The sequence below is a fragment of the Anser anser genome (assembly GCF_964211835.1).
Source record: "Anser anser genome assembly, chromosome: 8".
Classification (NCBI taxonomy): domain Eukaryota; kingdom Metazoa; phylum Chordata; class Aves; order Anseriformes; family Anatidae; genus Anser; species Anser anser.
In genome coordinates, this window is record NC_139728.1 from 30,409,330 (window position 1) to 30,429,986 (window position 20,657).

At 44.0% G+C, this 20,657-nt stretch overlaps 1 protein-coding gene across 2 annotated transcripts in view; it reads right to left on the bottom strand.

The window, feature by feature from the left end:
* JAK1 (Janus kinase 1) overlaps positions 1 to 20,657 on the bottom strand; it is a 58,677-nt gene that overhangs the window by 19,066 nt on the left and 18,954 nt on the right. The window contains exons 2-7 of one of the 2 annotated variants that reach the window (XM_083845690.1): positions 11,514 to 11,589; positions 10,294 to 10,492; positions 7,896 to 8,019; positions 2,787 to 2,940; positions 1,345 to 1,508; positions 451 to 793 (exon numbers count right to left, since the gene is read on the bottom strand). In XM_083845690.1, the coding sequence (XP_083701816.1) occupies positions 451 to 793; positions 1,345 to 1,508; positions 2,787 to 2,940; positions 7,896 to 8,019; positions 10,294 to 10,492; positions 11,514 to 11,519 (990 nt within the window). In that variant the 5' untranslated portion in view covers positions 11,520 to 11,589. Of the gene's footprint in view, positions 1 to 450; positions 794 to 1,344; positions 1,509 to 2,786; positions 2,941 to 7,895; positions 8,020 to 10,293; positions 10,493 to 11,513; positions 11,594 to 20,657 lie in introns of both variants that reach the window. The other variant, XM_083845689.1, reaches the window with a different exon arrangement.

Here is a 20,657-nt window from a genome sequence, read left to right on the forward strand (position 1 = left end):
TGGGGTTGCCAAACATACAAAAAAACGCATAAGCAGACCTTGATATCAAGACAGAGCACCAAACCCTAAGGGCCTCCACGTGCATTAATCTTTCATGACTTGAATCTGGTCTGGCAGATACAGCAAAGTCTTAAGTTTTTCTGGTGAAACTTCCAGGCAAAGAGGCTGCCAGAGAGTATGTGGAGTGTGCATCCTTGGAATTTCCCCAAGACCAGAATGGCTAAAGCCCTAATCAATCTGGTCTCACCTCGGAGCTAACCCTGAGCAGGGGGTTGGACATGACAAATCCTGAGGTCTCTTCCAACTTGAATTATCCTACGATTCTATCAAAGGAGCCCTTTTAAAAAAGAAAAAGCTGATCTGCAGTGTCTGAAGATCATGCACACTTTTTAGCAGTTGTTGTGCCCCCAAAAGTAATCCTCAAATTCCCATTTATCAAAGGATACTTACATTTGGCTTGAGCCTCCACTGGATTCCATTGTTTCCTGTCACGATGACTTCATATAGTGGAAGGATTTCGTTGTCACCACAATTAAATCTATTTATTTCATTCTCGGATGAAATCAGCAGAGATGAAGTCTCAAAAATTTCTGCTCCATAATGTTTAGTCAAAGTCTCCATTGTTGATAAGTATTTAACTTTCAGATCGCGTGGAGACACACTACTGTCACAAATGGTTTTGTTGTTAAACTCTTTAAGGAAATGCTTGAAAACATTATTTATCCGAATCCTGGTTAAGAAATTCCTTTGTCTGATAGTCTTGTTCAAAGTTTCAGGAATATAATGTTTATAACTAGGAGGAAAAACAACAGTACGAGTTAATACAGTTGATTCCTAAGTTTTTAACTCTAAAATGTGGTACTGCCTTACATTTTGAAAGTAATTTATAGAGAACAAGAGGCAGTAAACCACTGTGCAGCTGGTACTGCAGAGGCAGTTTATGGCATTAGTAGCCAACAGGAATTCAAATAATAACCTTACCCTGCAAGCTTTATAGGCAAACGGATACAGCCCACCCAAATCAGTAACATTAAGTTGCCACTTAACAACGCTACCATTTCTCAACTTATTAACCTGAAGTCCTGAATTTACAGCAAGTACGCAACACATCAGTACACTGGCTGCACTAGCTGCATAAATTTCATATAATCTTCAGGTAAGAAGTAACTGAAATTTTCTATTACATATCCCAATTGACCAGATTAGGAAGACACACATAGCAGTATTAGTGTTGGGGCTTGTAACTCCTACATAGTCAGACCGTGCAAAGTAAAATGCTTCAGATCCCTTTAGGAAGAGAAGTGAAGCATATCCAACAGCAAGGAAGAATTCAGCCCAACTTACCTGATATCTTTGGGAAGCTCTGGAAGCTTCAACTTTTTGTTGATGGCATAGTGAGAGATTGCAAGGACAGCCATTCCCAGACATTCATTTTCAATTTCATGAACTTCTTGATCATTTTTAGGGTCACGGATTGGTGCTAGGCCTTTCACTAAGTCATACTGACCCTTAACAAGGAGAGAAAAAAAATATATAACAGGTTTGGCATTTGTCATGCTAGCAACCGAAGTCACAAGATCAGAGGCTCTCCTTGAGCAAGAAAAGTCACCCAAAACTGAAAGCCATGACAAGAAGGGGTAGAGGAAGAAGATAAGAGCTATGCAGTAAGATGCCATCTTCTCTTAGACCAATGAAACAGGAACGTAGGCAAGCACTAGTCACCCCACAAACCCTGCCTATTTGAGAAGAAACATCAACACTTGTGCCTGACAAAAGTTTATTAAAATGATGATTCATGGAACAGGTGGAATCATCGCAAACATCATCACAGCACATCCACCCCATACACAGTCTCTATTGTCTGGCAATACTCACTAAGGTCCCTACCCATTGTTTTTACCTTTTTTGCTGGCAATCAGAAAGGAAAGAAAAAAAAAGACAAAACACACTTTGAAGCATGTTATATGCTCATATAAAACAAAGCACAAATTTGGTAGATTTCGCAAAAGAAACCCTTTGCTTCTTACTACTTTAGAATGCAAGTGGTACCATTAAGATGTATTTCTAGCTGTAGCTACCTGGGTATTTTCTCATATTGTGGTTTCACAACAGAACGATTTTCAATTAGGAACACAAGCTTGCTGAAATAGAAACTGCACCTACTTGCCACAACGAGCATGCAGCATGCTACCAGCAACTGGGAGGCACAACAGAAGGGAAGAAAAACTGCATGCAAGTAGGGAGTGTGACAATGGCTCACTCAGAGGGTGGTGAGGCACTGGAACAGGTTGCCCAGAGAAGCTGTGGATGCCCCATCCCTGGTGGTGCTTAAGGCCAGCTTAGACGAGGCCCTGAGCAACCTGATCTAGTGGGCGGCGTCCCTGCCTATGGCAGCGGGGTTGGAGCTAGATGATCCTTGAGGTCCCTTCAAACCCAAGCCATTCTGTGATTCTATGAATGGCATCATGTGCAAATTTTTCACAAAAGGTATAGCATTTATATAAAAACCAGTTAATAATAAAGCAACTGTGTTGTAAAAACGTAGCCTGTGGCTACATTTTTGGACTGTGAGACGGTTTCTTTACATGTTCTGCATATGGCCTGATTGTTCTTCATTAGGAAATTCTCTTTTCACCATGTTGTGTAAAGTATGACCAATGCCAACAGGTAAGGTTAAACATACATTAAAGCTTGAACATAGTTTTTTAAAGCAGACACAATTTCTACTGGATCAAATAGTTGTCGTGCTAGTGAAATGGCACAGACACTTGCATGCAACCTCTTACCTGTGCAAAGATGTACTCTAATGAGTTTGCGTCAAGGATCGGGGTTCCTTCTGGAACGTGCTTCTTCTCGTAAGAATTCTTTGACTTCTTTGGCGAATGCCTCCACACGGAGGGTTCATTTTCACTAGTCCCATGCCAGTTTGTAAAGTAGTATCTTGCAAGAAAAAGAGAAATAAACTTTAAAAATCCGGGAGAAAATCCTCAATTTATATTAGATACATATTCTAAACTTGCAAAACAAAACAAGGTACATGCCAAAAACTTTCGATTTTCTGCCTCAGTGTAGGAGACTATGCCTCTACTGTGCATTAACCAATAGTCGACATTTGCATTCCAAATTAAAATGGCTCATCTAAAGGGTTAACATGGCTTCAGACCTCTTCCTCTATAACCGCTGAGTGCCTCCCTCCAGGCCACAGCTGGAAGTACTAGAAGCTATGCACTGGAATTTCTGCTTCCCTTTGGTTTTGGATGGAGATGGTGAAAAAGACACTAATTTAAATCATCCAGCTTTAAAGGGACACAGTCAATCTTCTCTGTGTATTACAAATAAGCTTTTTAATCTATCTGCACACAAAGCTTTTTAAAAACCTGCTAAAAGAGTTGGCATCTGCTGCAAACGAATGAAATTGTTGAGATCAAGCATCAGCCAAAAGCTTTGAAAAATCTTTGTCTGAATTGCTCCAGAAATTTCTTTCTGAGTTCTGTTAAGATTTTAAATCACATAAAGCTTAGTTAAATCTGGTTTGAATCAATGTGCCTTTTGCAAGAGTTCATTCCTTGCACATGATCATGACGTAGGTACAATTAAAAGGTTACAGGAGAGCAGATTTACCCACCCGCTAAGTAGGAAGGATTTCTGTTAGAATACACCACTAACTCCAGAGAAGCATTCGGCGCTACCCACAGCAAACAATGCAGAAGTACTTACTAATACAAGGGGAGGTGCGAAAGGAGGCTTTCCTGATGGACAGTGATCACAGTGAGCTCCACATAATGTTACCACAAACTGTTGACAGCTAAGATTTTAATGTCTGCCTAAACGTGCCATTGGCGAAATCGTAAGGAGCTTGAGTGACCAAAATAACATTGAGAACAACTTACAAAGGAAAAAGACAAATGAATGTGAATGATAATAAGCGCTGCACATAAAAGGAGAAGTAAAGAAAATTGAGTGGAAAAAAAATAAGTTTTTAAAGTAAAAAATGCTGAGGCATGAGGGATTAATATATCCAACTCCTGAATTGGAAATACACATTTTCTATATTGAAAGAAAAAGCGGAATAGATGAACTAACTTATAAGCTACAGGCACATTTGAAAATTACAAATAACAAATCTGTTTAAGTAACAAATCATAATGTTGCCCAAACAGTTTCAATTCGAATGTAACGCAATAAAAATTGCAAGAGGCGTATCCTGGAAGACAGGAAGAGAGCGGGCAGGCAGCAAATCAGTCAGCAAATGCTTACGAACGCTGCAGGACAGGACAACCCTCGTGCAAGTGTGCAAGGTCTAAAATGTGTGACTATAATTTCGTGATTTGTCCCTGACCAGAATGGGAGTTGATGGATTAAATCCCAGTTCTGCAGTGGTCGAGGCTGGTGCGTACCAGCCTCAGTGCAGAACTGGGATCTTAAAGAGCAAAAGAAAATTCGTGCGCTTAGTTTGGGACCACATGTTTTCATCGCGTTATCTGCACAGTAAGCTGACTGCCCATATGAAGAATTATGTATTACCCTACTCCTAAAGATACTTTCCGCATTGTGTTTTTGTCCTTTCTTTCTTTTTGCCAAGTCTTTTTAAGACCCAAAAGGCTTACATACATAGCATGGGTAAGAACACCAACACACAACTACGCTAAAAACTCCCAACACATCCTGTAAGATACTGCAGAAATCCTTTGGTTTAAGCACAAAAAGCAAAAGGAAAGAAAGCAAATCTTTCTGCCTCCAGGAAATTACTTTTTTTTCCACATGCTACTTTATAAAATGACTGATAATTAATAACACCAATTGTTTGTTATTTCCTGAAAACAATTATGGGCAAGATATTGTGGATTGTTTGTAACTGAGTGGAGAATTTGTTCCTTTACCTATTAGACTGCCATGATTAAAACAAGACTTATAAGTTACAATAAAAATTAAAGCCCCATTGTTTGCGGAACCATACACACAAAGCAGGAGAGTCTCTGCCTTGAAGGGACTGATTGACTTGTGGCAAGGAGAGAAAGATGATTATTATTCCACTTTCAAAGACAGAAATGGGAGCACACGTTAAGGATTCAAAAGTCCTGCAGAAGACCTGGAAAGGAGATCCATTCAGTCTGGCCAAGAAGTGGTGAAATGCTGGAGGGGCACCTGCTCTTCCTTCTCTTTCACCTATGGGTGACTCTGATGACCCTTCTTTCCTGGATTTCCAAAACCTACGCCTTGGGTCCCTTTGCCATGCCAACAAACACTGCTACCTCTGGCTTCACCACCATCCAGCTATGAAACAGTTAAGCTTGTGAGCTAATTAGTCAGGATATTACAAAATACTGTGGTTTCTTATGTTGTAGACTCCTTTTTCACTGGATGCAAATACAGGTCCTGATACAAAGTTTCTAGTAAAAAGCAAGTCCTTTCAAAATATTACCAAAAGTATACTAACTAGCATGGATTTTCCAGGGAGAAGAGGAAGATGGGAAGTCCACGCTATCAGAAACGAAACACAAAGCTTTCAGCAGTGGAAGAAAAATCTAACATCTAAAAGCATTTCAAACTACGAAGTCACATACCTTCAATTTATATACATATAATTTCAATAGGAAAAATCAAACCTATCAAGTCAATGAAATTTCAGAAGTAAGGTTGTCGACATAAAACTGATTTAGTCTCTGAATGATTATATACAATCTAATACAGTGCACTATTAAAAAAGCCCAGCCCACTTTCCTTTTTCAATAGGAATTCTGCCTCTTGCAGAGCTCTGAATAAACAGTATTTATTTAGAGAACAGTTTCACAATCCTGCGCTGTTCATAATTTCTTAGTGCCCAGCCCTCTCTCAGTTCAGGTTCCCAAGCCAAGACACCAAACAGATAGTAAACGAAAGAAAGGAAAACCCCACTTCACCAAGGCACTACAGTATTCCTGGACAGACAGGAATCTCTAGATTTTAGCACCTAAATTTACAGAAGTTCCTGGAGTGAGTCCCCATCACCCACCCAAAGTGGAAACATACAAACACTAAACACAGTGGAAAATATTTTTTAAGAATTAAATTAAAATAGTTAAAAACAAAGCATCAAACTTCTAATCAGAGGATTAAATTCACACAACTGTATGTTTAAAATACCCTCTTTTTTTTTCTATAGAGAAAAGCAGACCACATCAAAGAATTCCAGTATCAGGGGAAAACGTCCCAGATTCAGATTATACGAAGAATTTATTATTTTTTATTATCAGTATATTGTTAATCTGACTGATCTCTTAAAGTAAGAAAGGGCACTTAATGCTCTGTAACAAGCTTTTAGAGTCTTCAGAGCTTTCTTTAGAGTCACTCAATTCCACTCTTGTAGGGTGTTTATCTGCCAAACTTAATCACAGCTGTTTAAATCCAAGATTAGCTGAGGTTAAGTCATTAATGCTGCTAATAACAGCATTTATGCGGTGTTGCAGAAAAAATAAAATACTATAGTATCCTCTTCCTCCTTTGAATGTAGGTATCAGTACCATGATTCTTTGAAAAGCAAAGATCTTTGTGTAAACTGGCAGTATTTTTTTTCTCGTAACAATTCAACCAATAATAGTAACAATTCCAGTATAGCACAAGTTGTAATCAGAATTGGAATACTTTACAGTTCAAAGATCCCATTTACAAAGCTCTCTTTTTGTATCTGCATAAGCAAAGTGTCTGTTATTCTCTAACAAGCCTAGAAAACGGTTTGGATGCACAGCCTGAGGCTTACATGTGCCAGTTCCCTCATTAGCATGTACAAGTGATAGCGATGTTGATTATCAAGAAAAAGATATTACAATGCATACAGCTATATAAGCACCCCGTTTTAGAAATGTTTTTCTCTGTAGCCTAAACTGACCACATATGTGAGTATTACATTTTATGCCGAGGAGGGGTGTTATATAGAAGCTTATTTTCTTATAGTTGTTCCTTGAAGAATCAACAAAAACGTGATGATTAGTGCACTTGCTTCAGGAACATAGGCAAAGCTTCAGAAAGTTCAGAAAGTTTTTAGACTAATTATTCCTACATTGCACACTTAAAAGCTCATACTGACGCAAAAAGTCAATTTTTTTTTTTAAAAAAGAGGAAGCATAATGTGCAGAACTGGATTTCTATCAAAATAGAATAACAAAAAATATATCAAAAAGGAAGGACATCTTTTCTTCAGCTAGTGAATGTGGCAGTGCTCAAGAGCTGTCAATTCTGCTGCTTTCACTTTGCAGTGGATGAGAGCCAGTACTCCCATTCTGCCCCACACATCTCAACAGGGAACGCGCTATATTCTAACAGTACCCCCTGAAGTTCAACCTCCTGGTATGTATGGAGGATAAAGATCCTGCCAACAACGGCTTTGATTTTCGGATGCTTTCTCCGGTCTAGTAACTGCCACCCGCAGTCAGGCCACATGGATTCCCCTACGGTCCTAGAGGAGAATTTCAAAAGCAACAGCGTGTTGCTTTCTCCTTTCAAGCTAACAGCAAAATTCCCATTGACTTCAGCAGGAGTACAGTTCACTCTGAACACTTCAAATGGAAATTGAAACATGCAAACTACTGATATGATGAAACAACGTTTCTGAGCCATTTTTTTTTCAATTTAGCTGTTAGACAGTTCAGTCACCTACTGTTTCGTGGATATGGGTTCTTGTGGTTTTCAACTTCTGGGGTGTTTTTCAGGGTTATATAGCGGAGATGAAAAAAAATCAGGAGACGTTTAAAGCTTTTCCTGTTAATCTCTTATCTATGGTGTGAAGAGCAAGCTGCTGCTTTTGGTTTTACTTTTTAGCTTCTTTAGTGAGTTCAGTAGTATGAGTTAGAGCATCTATCTGTTGTTAAGATAAATGCCCCTGTTCCTAAGGAATCATTTTTCAGATGTTTTACACTTACCTCATTCGATAATGCAGCCGGTGAGAAGTTTTTTCATCTATCTTAAAGACCTGGTTTGGTGCGTACCAGAGTCTTTTGTTCTCATCAAACAGTGCAAAGAGATTATGGCACAGAGGAGATATAGCTGTCAGAGGAAAGAAAGCAAGCACGTGAATTCACAAGGCCACAATACATATGCACAACCTAAAAACATAAATACATAAATTAACTATCTGATCTTGCAAAATATACCATAAAGAAAAACTGACACAAGGATTAGCTTAAAACAATTATTAGAAAGATATGACCAAAGGGGAAATGCAAACTGTGTACTGGTCGACTCCACTGATTGTATTATGTATTAAACAGCCTGACATTTCTATTAGCTATTTCTACCATGGAATTTATTTGGAAGTTGATGTTGCCAAAGGTCTGAACTTAAGAGGAAAAGCTTTTAAAAAATTCACTTTTTCCAAATTACAGAAATGGGTGTTTTAACAGAACCACTCAGCAATACCACAACTTTGTTCTCAGTTTTACTTTATTAATAAATTTTGCTCCCATAGCTGAAAGAGAAGGTTTTAGGAAAATGATCAAAATCCCCTTCTCGTTAGCAGACAGGCACAAAGCATAACGTATCATTTTTCCATTCTCAGCTAATTCAACAGAGGGTTTTCCAACAAAGAACAGACTTTAACTTGTAGGTCTAAGCTGACCTGCTTTAACCTTTGCCTTTACATCATCCCAGAGAAAAACAAGCTACGGTATGTTTACAGGGCTGTGTTTGTTTGAATTCCTTGCTTCAGCTTCCTGTTCAATAGGAAGCAGTACCTTTTTGCAAAAGCCCCATCCAGGCAAGAAGCTCTGTCCCAGAGAGCACTAAAGCATGTGCTTAAGTGCCGTTCTGAATCAGGGCCAACTGCCGAGCACATTGTTTGGGTCCTACAGAACTCAGTGAAACCAATTCTGCTTCGAATTTGCAAGAGAGAGTGCAAAAGAGAAGAAGAGAAACCAAGGAAATAAAACCTGAACAACCTAATCGCAAAGTTCACAGAAGATGGGGCTGGACACCCACTACTTCCAGCAGGCCAACCAGCAGCACGGAGATGCCGTCGGTGGTTTAACTACGCAAGCAGTGATTTACAGCAGAGACCAGCATCACGGGCTTGCTGAAATGGGTAAGGCTTTTGTCCTTCACACGCACTTGTTGTGGACTTAGCAAAGACCAAGAGAAGGCAGAAAGAAGGTCCCTTAAGGAAAACTCACCTAAAGTCATTTCTTTAAAAGTTGTAAACTTTCTAATAGAAGTTACTGGCAGCAGTTGCACAGTATGTGGGCTCACACCTCTACAAAGAGCAGCAGCTCATAGCTCTTACATGCTGACACAAACAGGTTTTAAGTATTCCCCATTCTCATTAAAACTATTCAAAAACAGTATGAGTGCTTATTTGATGAGATTTGTCCTTCAGATTCCTATCATTCCTGTCTTTAGAATGAAAGAGAAGTAATTAGGTAAATGAACTGGAGGGTGCTCAGTCCCACAAGAACCAAGATGGTGTGGGAATAGAAAATATTGTAAAACTGCAGAAAGCTTACGCCCAGAAACAGACAGTTAGATGTTTATACAGCTGGATTTACTACTCCCGTATCAGCTGAACAGTATTTAGTATTCCAGGAACCTTGGGAAACAGAAAATTCTGGGGGATAAAAGAACCTCAGAAGTTCAGAAGTGTAAATGCAGAAGTACACTACACCTAAGATTCATGAGGCTTAAACATAGATTAAACAGACCGATTCCAGTAGAATTCTACATATATTCAAATATTTTGCTGAGTCAAGGAACGCAACGGCAAAGCAAGAAGTTTTCATTATACATTTCTGTATTACCACAGTTGTGCACAGTTACGGTAATCTTAGCTGGTGAGTTATTAACACTACAGACACTGTAATTCTGCAAAGGAGTGTTGGGCAACAAAAGAGAAAATTAAAACTGGGAAAGCAGCAAATGGTTGTATTTTCTCCGATTAGCCCTCTCTAAAATAATATGGAACAGATCTTGACAGGCTTACCAACTAGTATAAGGTAAAAACAGCTTTGTGTAACATATTGTACACTGTGTCTCCTCTTCTCCTGTAAGAGGCCTAATCAATCCCACTAAAAGAAATCAGTACTTGTATCTGCCAGAAACCAGGGCAAGAGATCACCATTTCACACGAATCTCAGGAAAGTCTCTTCCATTTCTTCCACTCTAAACAGTTTGAGAACTGCCCAAGCCGACCCTTGGAAAAGGTTTCCACCCTAGACTTTATATCATGCATACTTTTTCTATACGTATTGACTGATGTGGAGAGAAGGACATACCACTTTTAATGCTGTCACGCCTTGTCACTGAAAACTTGTACAAAATCCATATACTCACAACACCTCCGGGCGGCTTCAATGCACAACTCTTCCGAGGTAAACTCGCCACTGGTATACCGAATGGGATCTTCATCTTGCAGGTAGAAAAGTATTTCTAAACCCTGATGCTGAGCTTCCAGGTTTACTTCGCTCTTCTTTGTGCTCCTCATTTTTGCACAGAAAGCCATGGCTTTGCAATCTTCTTTTACATTTAGATACTGAAAGTGGAGGAAAAGTATTTAAAGAAAACATGATGAAGGAGAGTTTGATTGATTTGGTTCCATGTTTTTAATTGCCAGTTCAGTAGCAAACATTCCAAAACACAAATTTCCATATTGAAAAAAGACAAAAATAAAAATGTGACTGGAAATAGACTATTTAGGTCATAGAATAAATAAAATGCAATTCATAGATAAAATTACAGATTGCTTGAAGGTACAAAATTGAAGGCTCAGTTTGGCTCATCCTTATTTCTTGTGAAAATATTTGTCAGTACACAAATGTGTTGCCTAGAAAGGTCACTGAACACTGTGATGAGCTAGGCACAGCATTTCTCGATCTTTTCATATTGGTAACCTGATTATTCAAAGCCAACATTTTTCATAAATGAGGGGAAAAGTGAAGAAAGAAATGTCAATGGTTATTCTGTTTCTGGTAACTGTTTCAAATAATTCCCCTCAGCTGAAGTTCTGGTTGTTCCACAACTATTCTGAAAGATTTCTCTTACTGTAAAGCAGGAATAACTTTCACATCCTTAAGTATCTAACTGATTGAAAAACAATACTTGAGGCTGGCTAATATAAACAGTACAATTTACGTTTCCTTAAAAAAAAAAAAAAAAAAAAAGAGTCAGCTTCTATTTTTACAATCTATCTTAACAGCCAAATACATCTGATAGCTTTCTCCCATCCCACCCTTTGGTTTTTCAAACTCCTTATACTTCGTGTGTCACGGTGAAAAAGTGGGCTTAATGAAGTATCTTTCAGACTGCCAAGAAGGCATACACGGGAGCTCTGACTCGAAAGGAAAGGCGCGTAGCATTTTATACTTGGTACTTAAATAGAAAGGGCAGAAAGGAGTTAAGTGACCACAGACTTCATTTACTCTGGGGTCTGTGTTCCACATTTTACTAAACTTCAGTTCAGTTAATAACAAAAGCCCAAACCACCAATTCTGTATTTACAAACATAATCCTCCCACCGAAAAACAAACAAAACCAAACCTCAGAACCCAACACACCTGCATTTATGTGACTGTCTGATCCTCTACGTGACTGAAACAGATTATCTTCACGCTCTCCAAGAGCAATTTGTACCTGGCTGGAAAAAAAGAAAAAGTCAGGAATTCCTTTGTACAGTATCAGAGGCACCAAATATACGGTCAGGATGATAAAAAGCCACGTGCAGTCTGACAGATTCTTCCCATTAATGTAACCCAGATCCAGATCTAGTCAACCGAGTACAGACAGAGCAAGCATCCAGGAGTGCAGTCCACACACCCTTTGTAAATCTACTAATTCCTTTTGCCTCTTTGGGTGCACTGGTTGAGAGGCAAACAAAAAGCAGGTGGAAAGCCTTGACTGTTTTATCGCTTTTTCATATTTTCAGAGCATCAACAATCTGTCTGGTCATGCCCACGGCAACCCTGGGAGTATTTTTCCCTTTGCTTCACCTCCTTCATGGCTTTTGAAGTCACTTCATTCTTCGTAACTTTTAACTCAATATTAGCAATTGTAATTATTCCTTAGACCCTCCTTCCAGATTATCAGGTTCTGTTCTTTGCCCTTTTACTCTCCTTTGCTCTGCTGGAGATGCAGAGCCTTGGCTGGGTGGCAGAGGATAAGGGAACTGCCCACAGGAGTGAGTATCACTGCAAGGCTCACATTTCTCTTGGAGGAACCTTGTTCACAAGGAACACAGCAGTAACTTCCATGCCTTCAGGCAGCAGGGACACCTTCCAAGAGCCTATGTTTTTTTTAAGCCTTTCCCATGACCACAAATAACCTCAGTATTCTGGGGCTGCTTTGCAAAACTAACCCCACCCAAAGGTACAGCTTATCTGTACCACCTCAAGCAAACTAGGAAAACATCAATACCTCTTTTTTTTAAATGGTAGGTGTGACACTGCCTCTATTTAATGTAGTGTCTGATGCTGGGGCTGTAAAACCAAAGAGGTGCTACAGGGATGCTTAAGAAGCACAGGGAAAAGAGTGGGCATCAGTAAGGAGTCTCCCTAGTCCCAGTCCTGATGACAGAGCGCGGAGCATCGGCGAAGGAGCTGGCACGTGCGGATGTTCCTCTTCAAAGCGCACAGGCAGCATCCATCAGCCACTGCTCCATGCCATCAAGGGGAAACCTGACCAGCTGCACGCCAGGAACCACTAACTGGATGCAGCAGTAAAACAGAAGCGCCAAAATATCACTACACCAAACATGGCAGCACTGCTGGTGTGGTAAGCGTTGCCCCTCACCCATCTGAGGCTGAAAGACTCCTCCATTTGTATCCTCCATCTCTCCTTTCTCTCTTCTCCCCTCTCTCTGCCAACATGTACTTGAACTAAATGTGCATTGGGTTCGCTGCAACAGCATCAGGCCTTAATCCCACATAGCAGACTTTAAAGATATTGCTTTATAAGCCTTAGGCTTAGTTTGGGGAAAGCCTGGCACGGAACCACAAGCTTCCCTTGTGCTTGGAAAGTGCCCAGCAAGCATCACACAATCATAACAAAAATAATGTTTAACAGCACAGCACATATTTACAATTAAATTGCATGTTCCTTTCATCTGTGTCACGTTAATGTTAAATTTGAGTTTCTAGACACATTCCCTCAGCAATAATATGGGGAAGAAGTAATTGAGAGCACGATTACTGGAACATGCAGACAAGCCAGTAATTATGTCTGCACAGCACCAGAAAATGTAAATGCAAAAGGTTAAGGATGGAGCTGTTATCTAACTGAAAACACTCCCTTTTCAACGACGTATCTTGCAACTGAAACTCAATATATTTTAATGTCTGCGTGGGCATAACATTGAAGAGATTGCCTGGAGGTTTTAAAATGTGAAGGGAAATGTAAAACCATTGCCCTTGCAGATTCATAAATCAAAACTGTTTCTCTTCAACACAGCATTCCTTGGTTTTGCTTAATAGCTGGTGCTTGTTTCTAATCGGGGCAGCAATTCCCAGAACACAGAAGTACCACACTGCTGCTTCCACTGCAGCACGCTTTTGGGGATGAGAGGAGAGCCCAGCGTCCAGCTCCCACCTTGCTGCTCACTACCAAGCCTTCCCGAGGGTGCTGCGCTCGCTGTCAGGAAAGCACCTTGTCAGAAGGGCATGGTGATGGTCTGAGAGCCCCCACTGACCTCTCCCCGGCCCCAGAGTAACATCACTGAATGCCCCGGTCCCGAAATGGCTGGGCTCCTGGCCCGGCCTGCCCGAGGCCACCACGTTCACCTCAGCGCCTCCAGCCAGAAGCCCGCCTCACGCGGCCCTGTCACAGCTTCATCACAGAAGAACCCTGAGGGGAATTTTAATCCTTTGCCACTTGACAGTTTCAGAGCCTCGGCGGAGCACTGATTTTTGTTTATCTTCTGCAGATTATCTCCTTCCCTCCCGAGTGTTTCGCTGATGAGTCTGTGGGCACCACTGCAGCCCTCCCCTCGCCGAGTTCATTTTGCTTGGCTCGCGCCACGCTCGGCGGGCCTCATCCTGCCCGGCGAGCCCGTCGCCCAGCGCCCACGCCATCCTCCACCGGCGTCACCCGGGTTGGCGGGGACACGATGACAGACGTGCCCGACTCTGCTGGAAGCCGTGCGACCGCACGGCCCTCACTTTTCCCAGAGCACGTTTCTCTTCACCGCTCCCTGTTCCTAATGCGACAACAGTGTTCTGCGACGCGCTTCGAGAAGATATGTAGGGCAAGATAGGAAGGCTCTTCCCAGACACCGTCTGCTAACACCACACCTTGAAAGCTGATGCATTAAAGTCTTTTAAGCTCTCCCCAAAGCAAAAGGTTTCTTTCATCACTTAAATCCTGCCCTACCTACACACACATACTTGCCACCTCCTTGGAAGCCCGTATTGGAATCACCGAGTAGCTCAGCTAGCTGGCAGGGAGAGCCAATTCCCAGCCCGGGGCACCCACCAGCAGAGGGGGACAATGACTCATCCTTCTCACAAAGGGTTTCAACCACAAAATTCGTGATTTTTGGTGCACGGGCACATAATACCACAGCGTCACAAGTGTCAGAAGCGACATCTAATTTCTTTGGACTAGGTCAACCTACAGACCTAAGACCTGCAGAAAGCTTTCTGTTCTCATACACAGATGAGAACCCCGTAAAAAATTGGTTATCAGAAAGATGCAAAGTTAAAACCCACAGAGAGGGAATTCTAGAAGGCAGGTTGCTCAAAATCAGTTTGCTTCTGGTCTGGCTACTGGACTACTAAGCCTTAATGAAAATTTGGAAGAAAAGTATCTGGTGAAAACCTCCAATTCCTGCCTAAGATGCTGCAGCCAAGATCTCATCAGTAAAGGCAGAGCAGTTCAAGCCCAACACTCCCAGCATTTCTAAGGAAAAAAAGACAAACATACAACATTGTTGAATAACCCCTCCCAACCCTTGTATGCCTCAAAAGTCAAAGAAAGAGAAGGAAGGGGAATAAACTAAATACTTCAGAATCTATTTGCCAATCTGTCCCTGACCAGAAGGCAGCTGTCAATATGCCGGCGGGGATGGAGGAGCAAGAAAAGCCGACGGGGCTGCGATACCTCCTGCCAAGCTGGCACATTCTGCACCCGCCGAGAGCCCACGCTCTACAAAAATACCCAGAAACGCGAGAAGCGTTTCCCTAGAATAAGGAAACAGGATTAAATTGTCAGCTGGGGGATATTTCAAGGTATCAGACACCACAGAAATTGGCTCCGAGCTCCACCAGGCATTTGTAAATCTCATCTCACATGAGCTCACACGAGGCTCTGGATGCCCCCTAGCTCTGGTTTCCTACGTGAGCAATGGAGTTGTAAGACATTTTCTCAGGCAAAGGCAACAAATGAAACCTCCACGAGCTTTGAGAAGAAGCCCACACAGCTCATGTCTACACTCAAGCGGAGGCAAACCTGTGCGCTGAGACTTGCTTGGACCTGAAAATTAAGTTTTGCTTCCTGCACGTTTTGGGGAGCTGACACGAAAGCGAGACACGGACGGACGGTGCTGCCCAGCTGCAGGAAGGCGACGGCCCCGCTGCACCTCCCCGGCCATCGCTGCCAGGCACTCGAACCACCACAGCCAACGAACTGGAAGCAAAACGCAAAGCTGGAAGGCCTGTTTCGGGGGCAAAAGTCCCTAAAACACAAGGAGAGGAAAATCCCGGAGAATATCTGACCAAACTAGAACTTGGTTTTATGCACCAGTTTCAAGCTCTTCCTCTTTTTCTTCTCTCGCAGCCCGCTTAGTTTCTTGTTTCACGAAAAGGACACAGCCAGGGGATGTTTACGATTGCTTACGCTCACAAAGTAACATGTAGACTTTCCTAAAATGTTCTTTTTGAAAATTCAAACCCCGTACTACAGCGCACAATGAGGTTGCCTTCTAAACTGCATCTGTGTCCTTCCAGTGCATACCCATTATTACTTCATCCTCGCGATGGATGCGCTCGCCGCCCCCTTTTTTCCCACAGGACCCTTTCGCTGAACGCACCGTTCGGGGTTGGCTTTGTTCTCAAGAGCGATGCCACCCCACGTTGTTTACCTCTGCCCTACAACAGCGTTATTAATTCCCCTTGGGTTTTTCTACAGTATTCATTCTGCGATGTGACTGATCTATGCTGAAAAACTTTGTTTTAAACATCGGGCTGAGAACACAGAACGGAAATTTTCAGCAAAATTAGTTAACGTTAAAGAGTAGTGAAGTTCTTAAGAACTGAAAAACGGAGTGCACATGATGGGTAGGGCAGCCAGCCTTCACTGTACGCACGCTTACATGAACAGATGTGATATATTTCCATTTTTAGCAATCTAACTCTGAAAAGCAGAGGATGCAGGCTCCTATAGCGTTCACGTACTGACTACTTCAGACCAGACTGAGCGCTTTATGAACCCACTCAGTTCGCTGTCACACTATGAGAACTAAGCGCGCTCATTTCCTGTGCTTTTCCAACTCGATTTCAAAAACTTCTGCGAATTTCATGACATGTCACCTATGTGGGAAGAACATTTTCAGCTCACTGGAAAAGCTGCGTGTTAATTTACCACATCTGGTCTGTAACTGCAGTTGTAGACGTGTGAGCACGCACACAAAGTCCCGTTTTCCTCTCTTTCCAGCCCAATGTTCCTTTGGACACTAACTGGGCTTCCCCTGGCTGGGCTGGTGTGGAAGGAGTAGCCACCAGCGATTCTTTGAGCTTGCTTCTAAACTATAAACTTGTACCAAATCCTTTCTCATCCACAGTTTCTGGTATAATAACAACTTCAAGTGATACAATCTGTTATTATATGCTTCAACAGTCAATATTAAGCAGCTTTCAGCTAAAGCAGAACCTTGGAGGTAAATATATCTGCGTATCAAGCTTCAACCCACCTTGGAAACCTACCACACCTACCGCACAATGACACGATTTCTGTGTTACCACCTCACAGCCGATACTCCCAAACTCATATCACACACAAACCAGATAAAAGTTCTTTTGTTGCTTTTGTTTTGTTTTTTTTCCCATAAGCCGACCAGCTAAAAAAAAAGCTTTATTACTAAGACCGATGCTACTGGGATTGCAGGGGGATTCCAGGCTTGAAGAGAGAGGATGGACAATCTGATTTTTTTTATTCCTGCCTGGGACACGACACTAACGATCCCTTTCCTTCCTCTGAGTCCCCCTCCAGGCTGCTCACCTATGTCCCCTGTGCTGTGCCAGCACGCGGCGGCTCGCCGCGCGCGGTGGCGACGGAAGCCCGCTGGCCGAGAGCCACCCCATCTTCCCAGCAGGGAAGCAGGTCTTCAGGAAACTCGGCCTCTTCCTGGTGGCACGGCGCTGATTTCAGGGCTTTCCTGAGGGTCAGGTCAGATGTGTGGAAAAGCTTGCGGGACAATCAGCCGGCGTGGCAAAGAGCTCCACAAGCCCACGTTTTCTTGGAAGAGGCAGCGGTACCGTCGTGCGAAGCTCGTTGCTTCAGGGCTCAGCTGGCAAGTGATGCCCGGCAGGTCGCTGCAACGGGCACGGCCAGACTACGCACGTGCCCTCAGTGCCCGTCAACAGCTAAAACTCCGCTGCAAGACTCTGCCACGCAGAAGGACCGGAAGAAAAAAAACAACACGTGTGACAACTGAAACACTGCAGGGACTGACACCGGCACGCAGCTCGCTGCCGCGGGCGCTCAGACAAGAGCAGCCACCCGGCCGGGATGGTGCTCCCAAACACACAAGGGGAGCCGGTGTCCTGCAGTGTGCCGGGACTTCAACACCTCCCTTCTTCCTCCCTGTAACACCCTGGCGCCCCGAGCTCCCCGACCACTTGGGACTGCTGTAGGAGCCACCAGCAGTTTCCCCAGCAGGAAAAGCCTCCAGGAGGGAGGTGAAGAAGCACTTTGGCCTTCCAGATGCAGACCTGTGACTCGCAACAGCTCCTCTCTTTAACTGGACTGGATCAAGAGAGGTCATCGCTTCCTCCGGCTTCACAAGCTTTCCAGCCTCTCCAATGCCACCACGCTGATACATGCAACGAAGAGCCCTGACACCTGGGGACTCGCCATGCATCTGCACACTCTCTGCAGGAGTTCCACGTGCCACGATCCATCCGGATCCACCCTGCTCAGGGATCCCAGCTGCCCGGCAGGGTGCAGGTGCAGGGGAGATGAGCCCCAGGTCCGTTACGGCTGCCACGTTTCTCCTGGATACCTATTTAGACTTAGGACATACCCGGGGGCATCTCTGTAGCCCACTTTCACAAAACTACATCACCTTTAGCATAATACAGCAACGACATGTCCCTTCAGATATAACGGCCATCTCCACGGTCCACTGGTGCTCCCCAACGTGGGAATCCTACGTTGTATTTATTTTTAAAGAAAAGGAGAGCTTAGATTTACGATGATGGCACTTGGACTTCTAAACCTGCCTTCGATCTTTCCTAAGAAACGAACCAAAACAAGCAAACAGCTGACACCCAGCAAAGGCAAGAGTGCTTAACCAGCACAAGAACGCTATCAGCACGCCTCTTCTGCAGGCGAGCAGAGGAGGAGAAATTCAGCGACGTGCCCACTTACCAGGAAACCGGCGCCGGCGCTGGTAACCAGCCCGGCTCTCCCCCGTCCCACTCGGCGGCCTCTAGCACAAGAGGCAGAATTAGCAGCAGTAGTTCCCCCAAATACCAACGGTACGAGTAGGCAGACTTCACACGCGCTACAGCTTTCTAGTTTGAGCGTATGTAAAACACGCGAAGGGGCCGGGACTTCTCGGTGACCACAGAGCTCCTGCAGAGCTACCCCTCGCCGCGGCTCGCCGGCTGCTCACAGGCCACTCTCGCGAAGCTCCCGGCGCGGTAACCGCACACGGTCACTTCTCTCGTGCTCAGCCCTGTAGCCACTTCCTTGAGAGCAACTACAGATGTTCTTAACCTTTCTCGCTTTCAAATCACAAAATGGAGACTTTTGTCCCAGTTCTCCCCACCCCCTGCTTCCTGCTCCCCGGCGCCTGGCTGCACGTGGTGGCACCCTGGGGGGCACCACCGAGCCCCGGCCCCACGCCTCCCCTCCGTATGCCGGGGGCACCAGGCCTCAGAGAAGGACTGGGTGAAGGAAGAGGTGTCGCCAAAGCACAAGTTCCTCAGCCCGGAGGAGGAACTCACCCAGCACCATCCAGAAGCACTTCTGGCACCCAGCACCTCCTGAGCAGCAGGAACCACCTGAGGCGAAGAGCAACCTCGGGCCGATTGCAGCAGCCCTGTGAGGGGGAGCCGAAATGCTAGCACCTCTTTGCACTTTCACCATCGCTTGTAAAGGCTTGAACAGTTTTAGCTATTTGGTCAACATCTCCTGTGCACATGGCAAGACGCTCGAACCCCCCAGACTGCTTTATTCACGAAGATTTCTGGTAGTCACGGGCTTCCTGTGGCGGCTTTGCACTTTGGTAAGTGTTTTTTGATGGTTTGCTTTTTTTTTCTTTTTTTTTTTTTTAATGTGGTGAGAAGATAATTTTAAAGCTCACTCTTAAGGGCTCACCATTTAAAACAAGTTATAAACAAAAGCAAACAAAACTTCGCCAGTTATCTTTGCCTTTTTGTGCAGAGCAAAACCACCAACAAAGACGTCTACTAACCAGTAAACATGCTTTCTATAATAAACCTACAAAACCATACCATTTCAGAGCCAACTTTGGGTTTGCTATCAAGACTAAGAGCATTTTGGTCTCAGAAGCCTCTTAACCCTCTCTGAATTCTCCTGGTCTTCCCTATAACGCTGGTAGCCCCAACACTACAGCTCTGCATGCACTTCTGGCTGGACCACGTAGCCCCACGGTACCAGAACAATTTCAGGGTTAAAGACGGTCTCTCAACCAAAGCCCTTCCCATCAGGTGCCACATAAAGAGCTCCAACGCGACGCGGTAAGGAGCTGGGAGCCGAAGCACACGCATCTCCGTGAAGTGGCAGGCGCTCTGGTAGCGGAGGGGGCGCCAAGTGCAGCTGCACGTCACGGTGCAAAGACACCTGTACAACTCTCCGCATGCAGTCAAGCAGAACAGGAATGGAATAATGAGAAAAAAAAAAACAGTAGGATTTGAGATCTGAGCACAGACTGCCTCTGGTCTTACCGACAGGGCTGCAGATTAAGTTAAATTGGCAAAAAAGGTTGAGGCACGTTCCCTGCCTGCAGCCACCAAACAAAGACCACCGCTCATCTGCTGTCCTCACCCAGCTCCTCCAGCAGTCGCACCCGCTTCTGTCCATTACCTCTGACAGGTGAATGCACAGCTACGCTGCCAGCAAGAGAACCAAGGAAAGCAAGAAGGAAAAACGCACCTTATCGGTGACAAAGGATGCTCCGGTGGCACCCTGTGCCCTTCAGGCAGGGCCTGCCTCCTGCCAAGGCTCCACCCAGCACAGCAAAACCCAGCAACGCGAAGCAACGGAGCGTAGCTTCTGTCTCCCTGTCCCCCTCCATTCCCCCAGCACACACGTAAGGTAGGAATATGGCAGTACTACCTGCCAGCACTGTCACATTCCTTCACCAAGAAGGACCAGCCAGCCTTTCTCCAGCGCGTGAAGCCCTACAACCATCAGGAAAAAAAAGATGCTTCTGCATCTAGGAAGTTGGAGGCACTGGTCCAAAAGCGGCACTACCTCTCCCTCTGCCCGATATAAACTGCATTTTAATTTCTGCTACATCACGC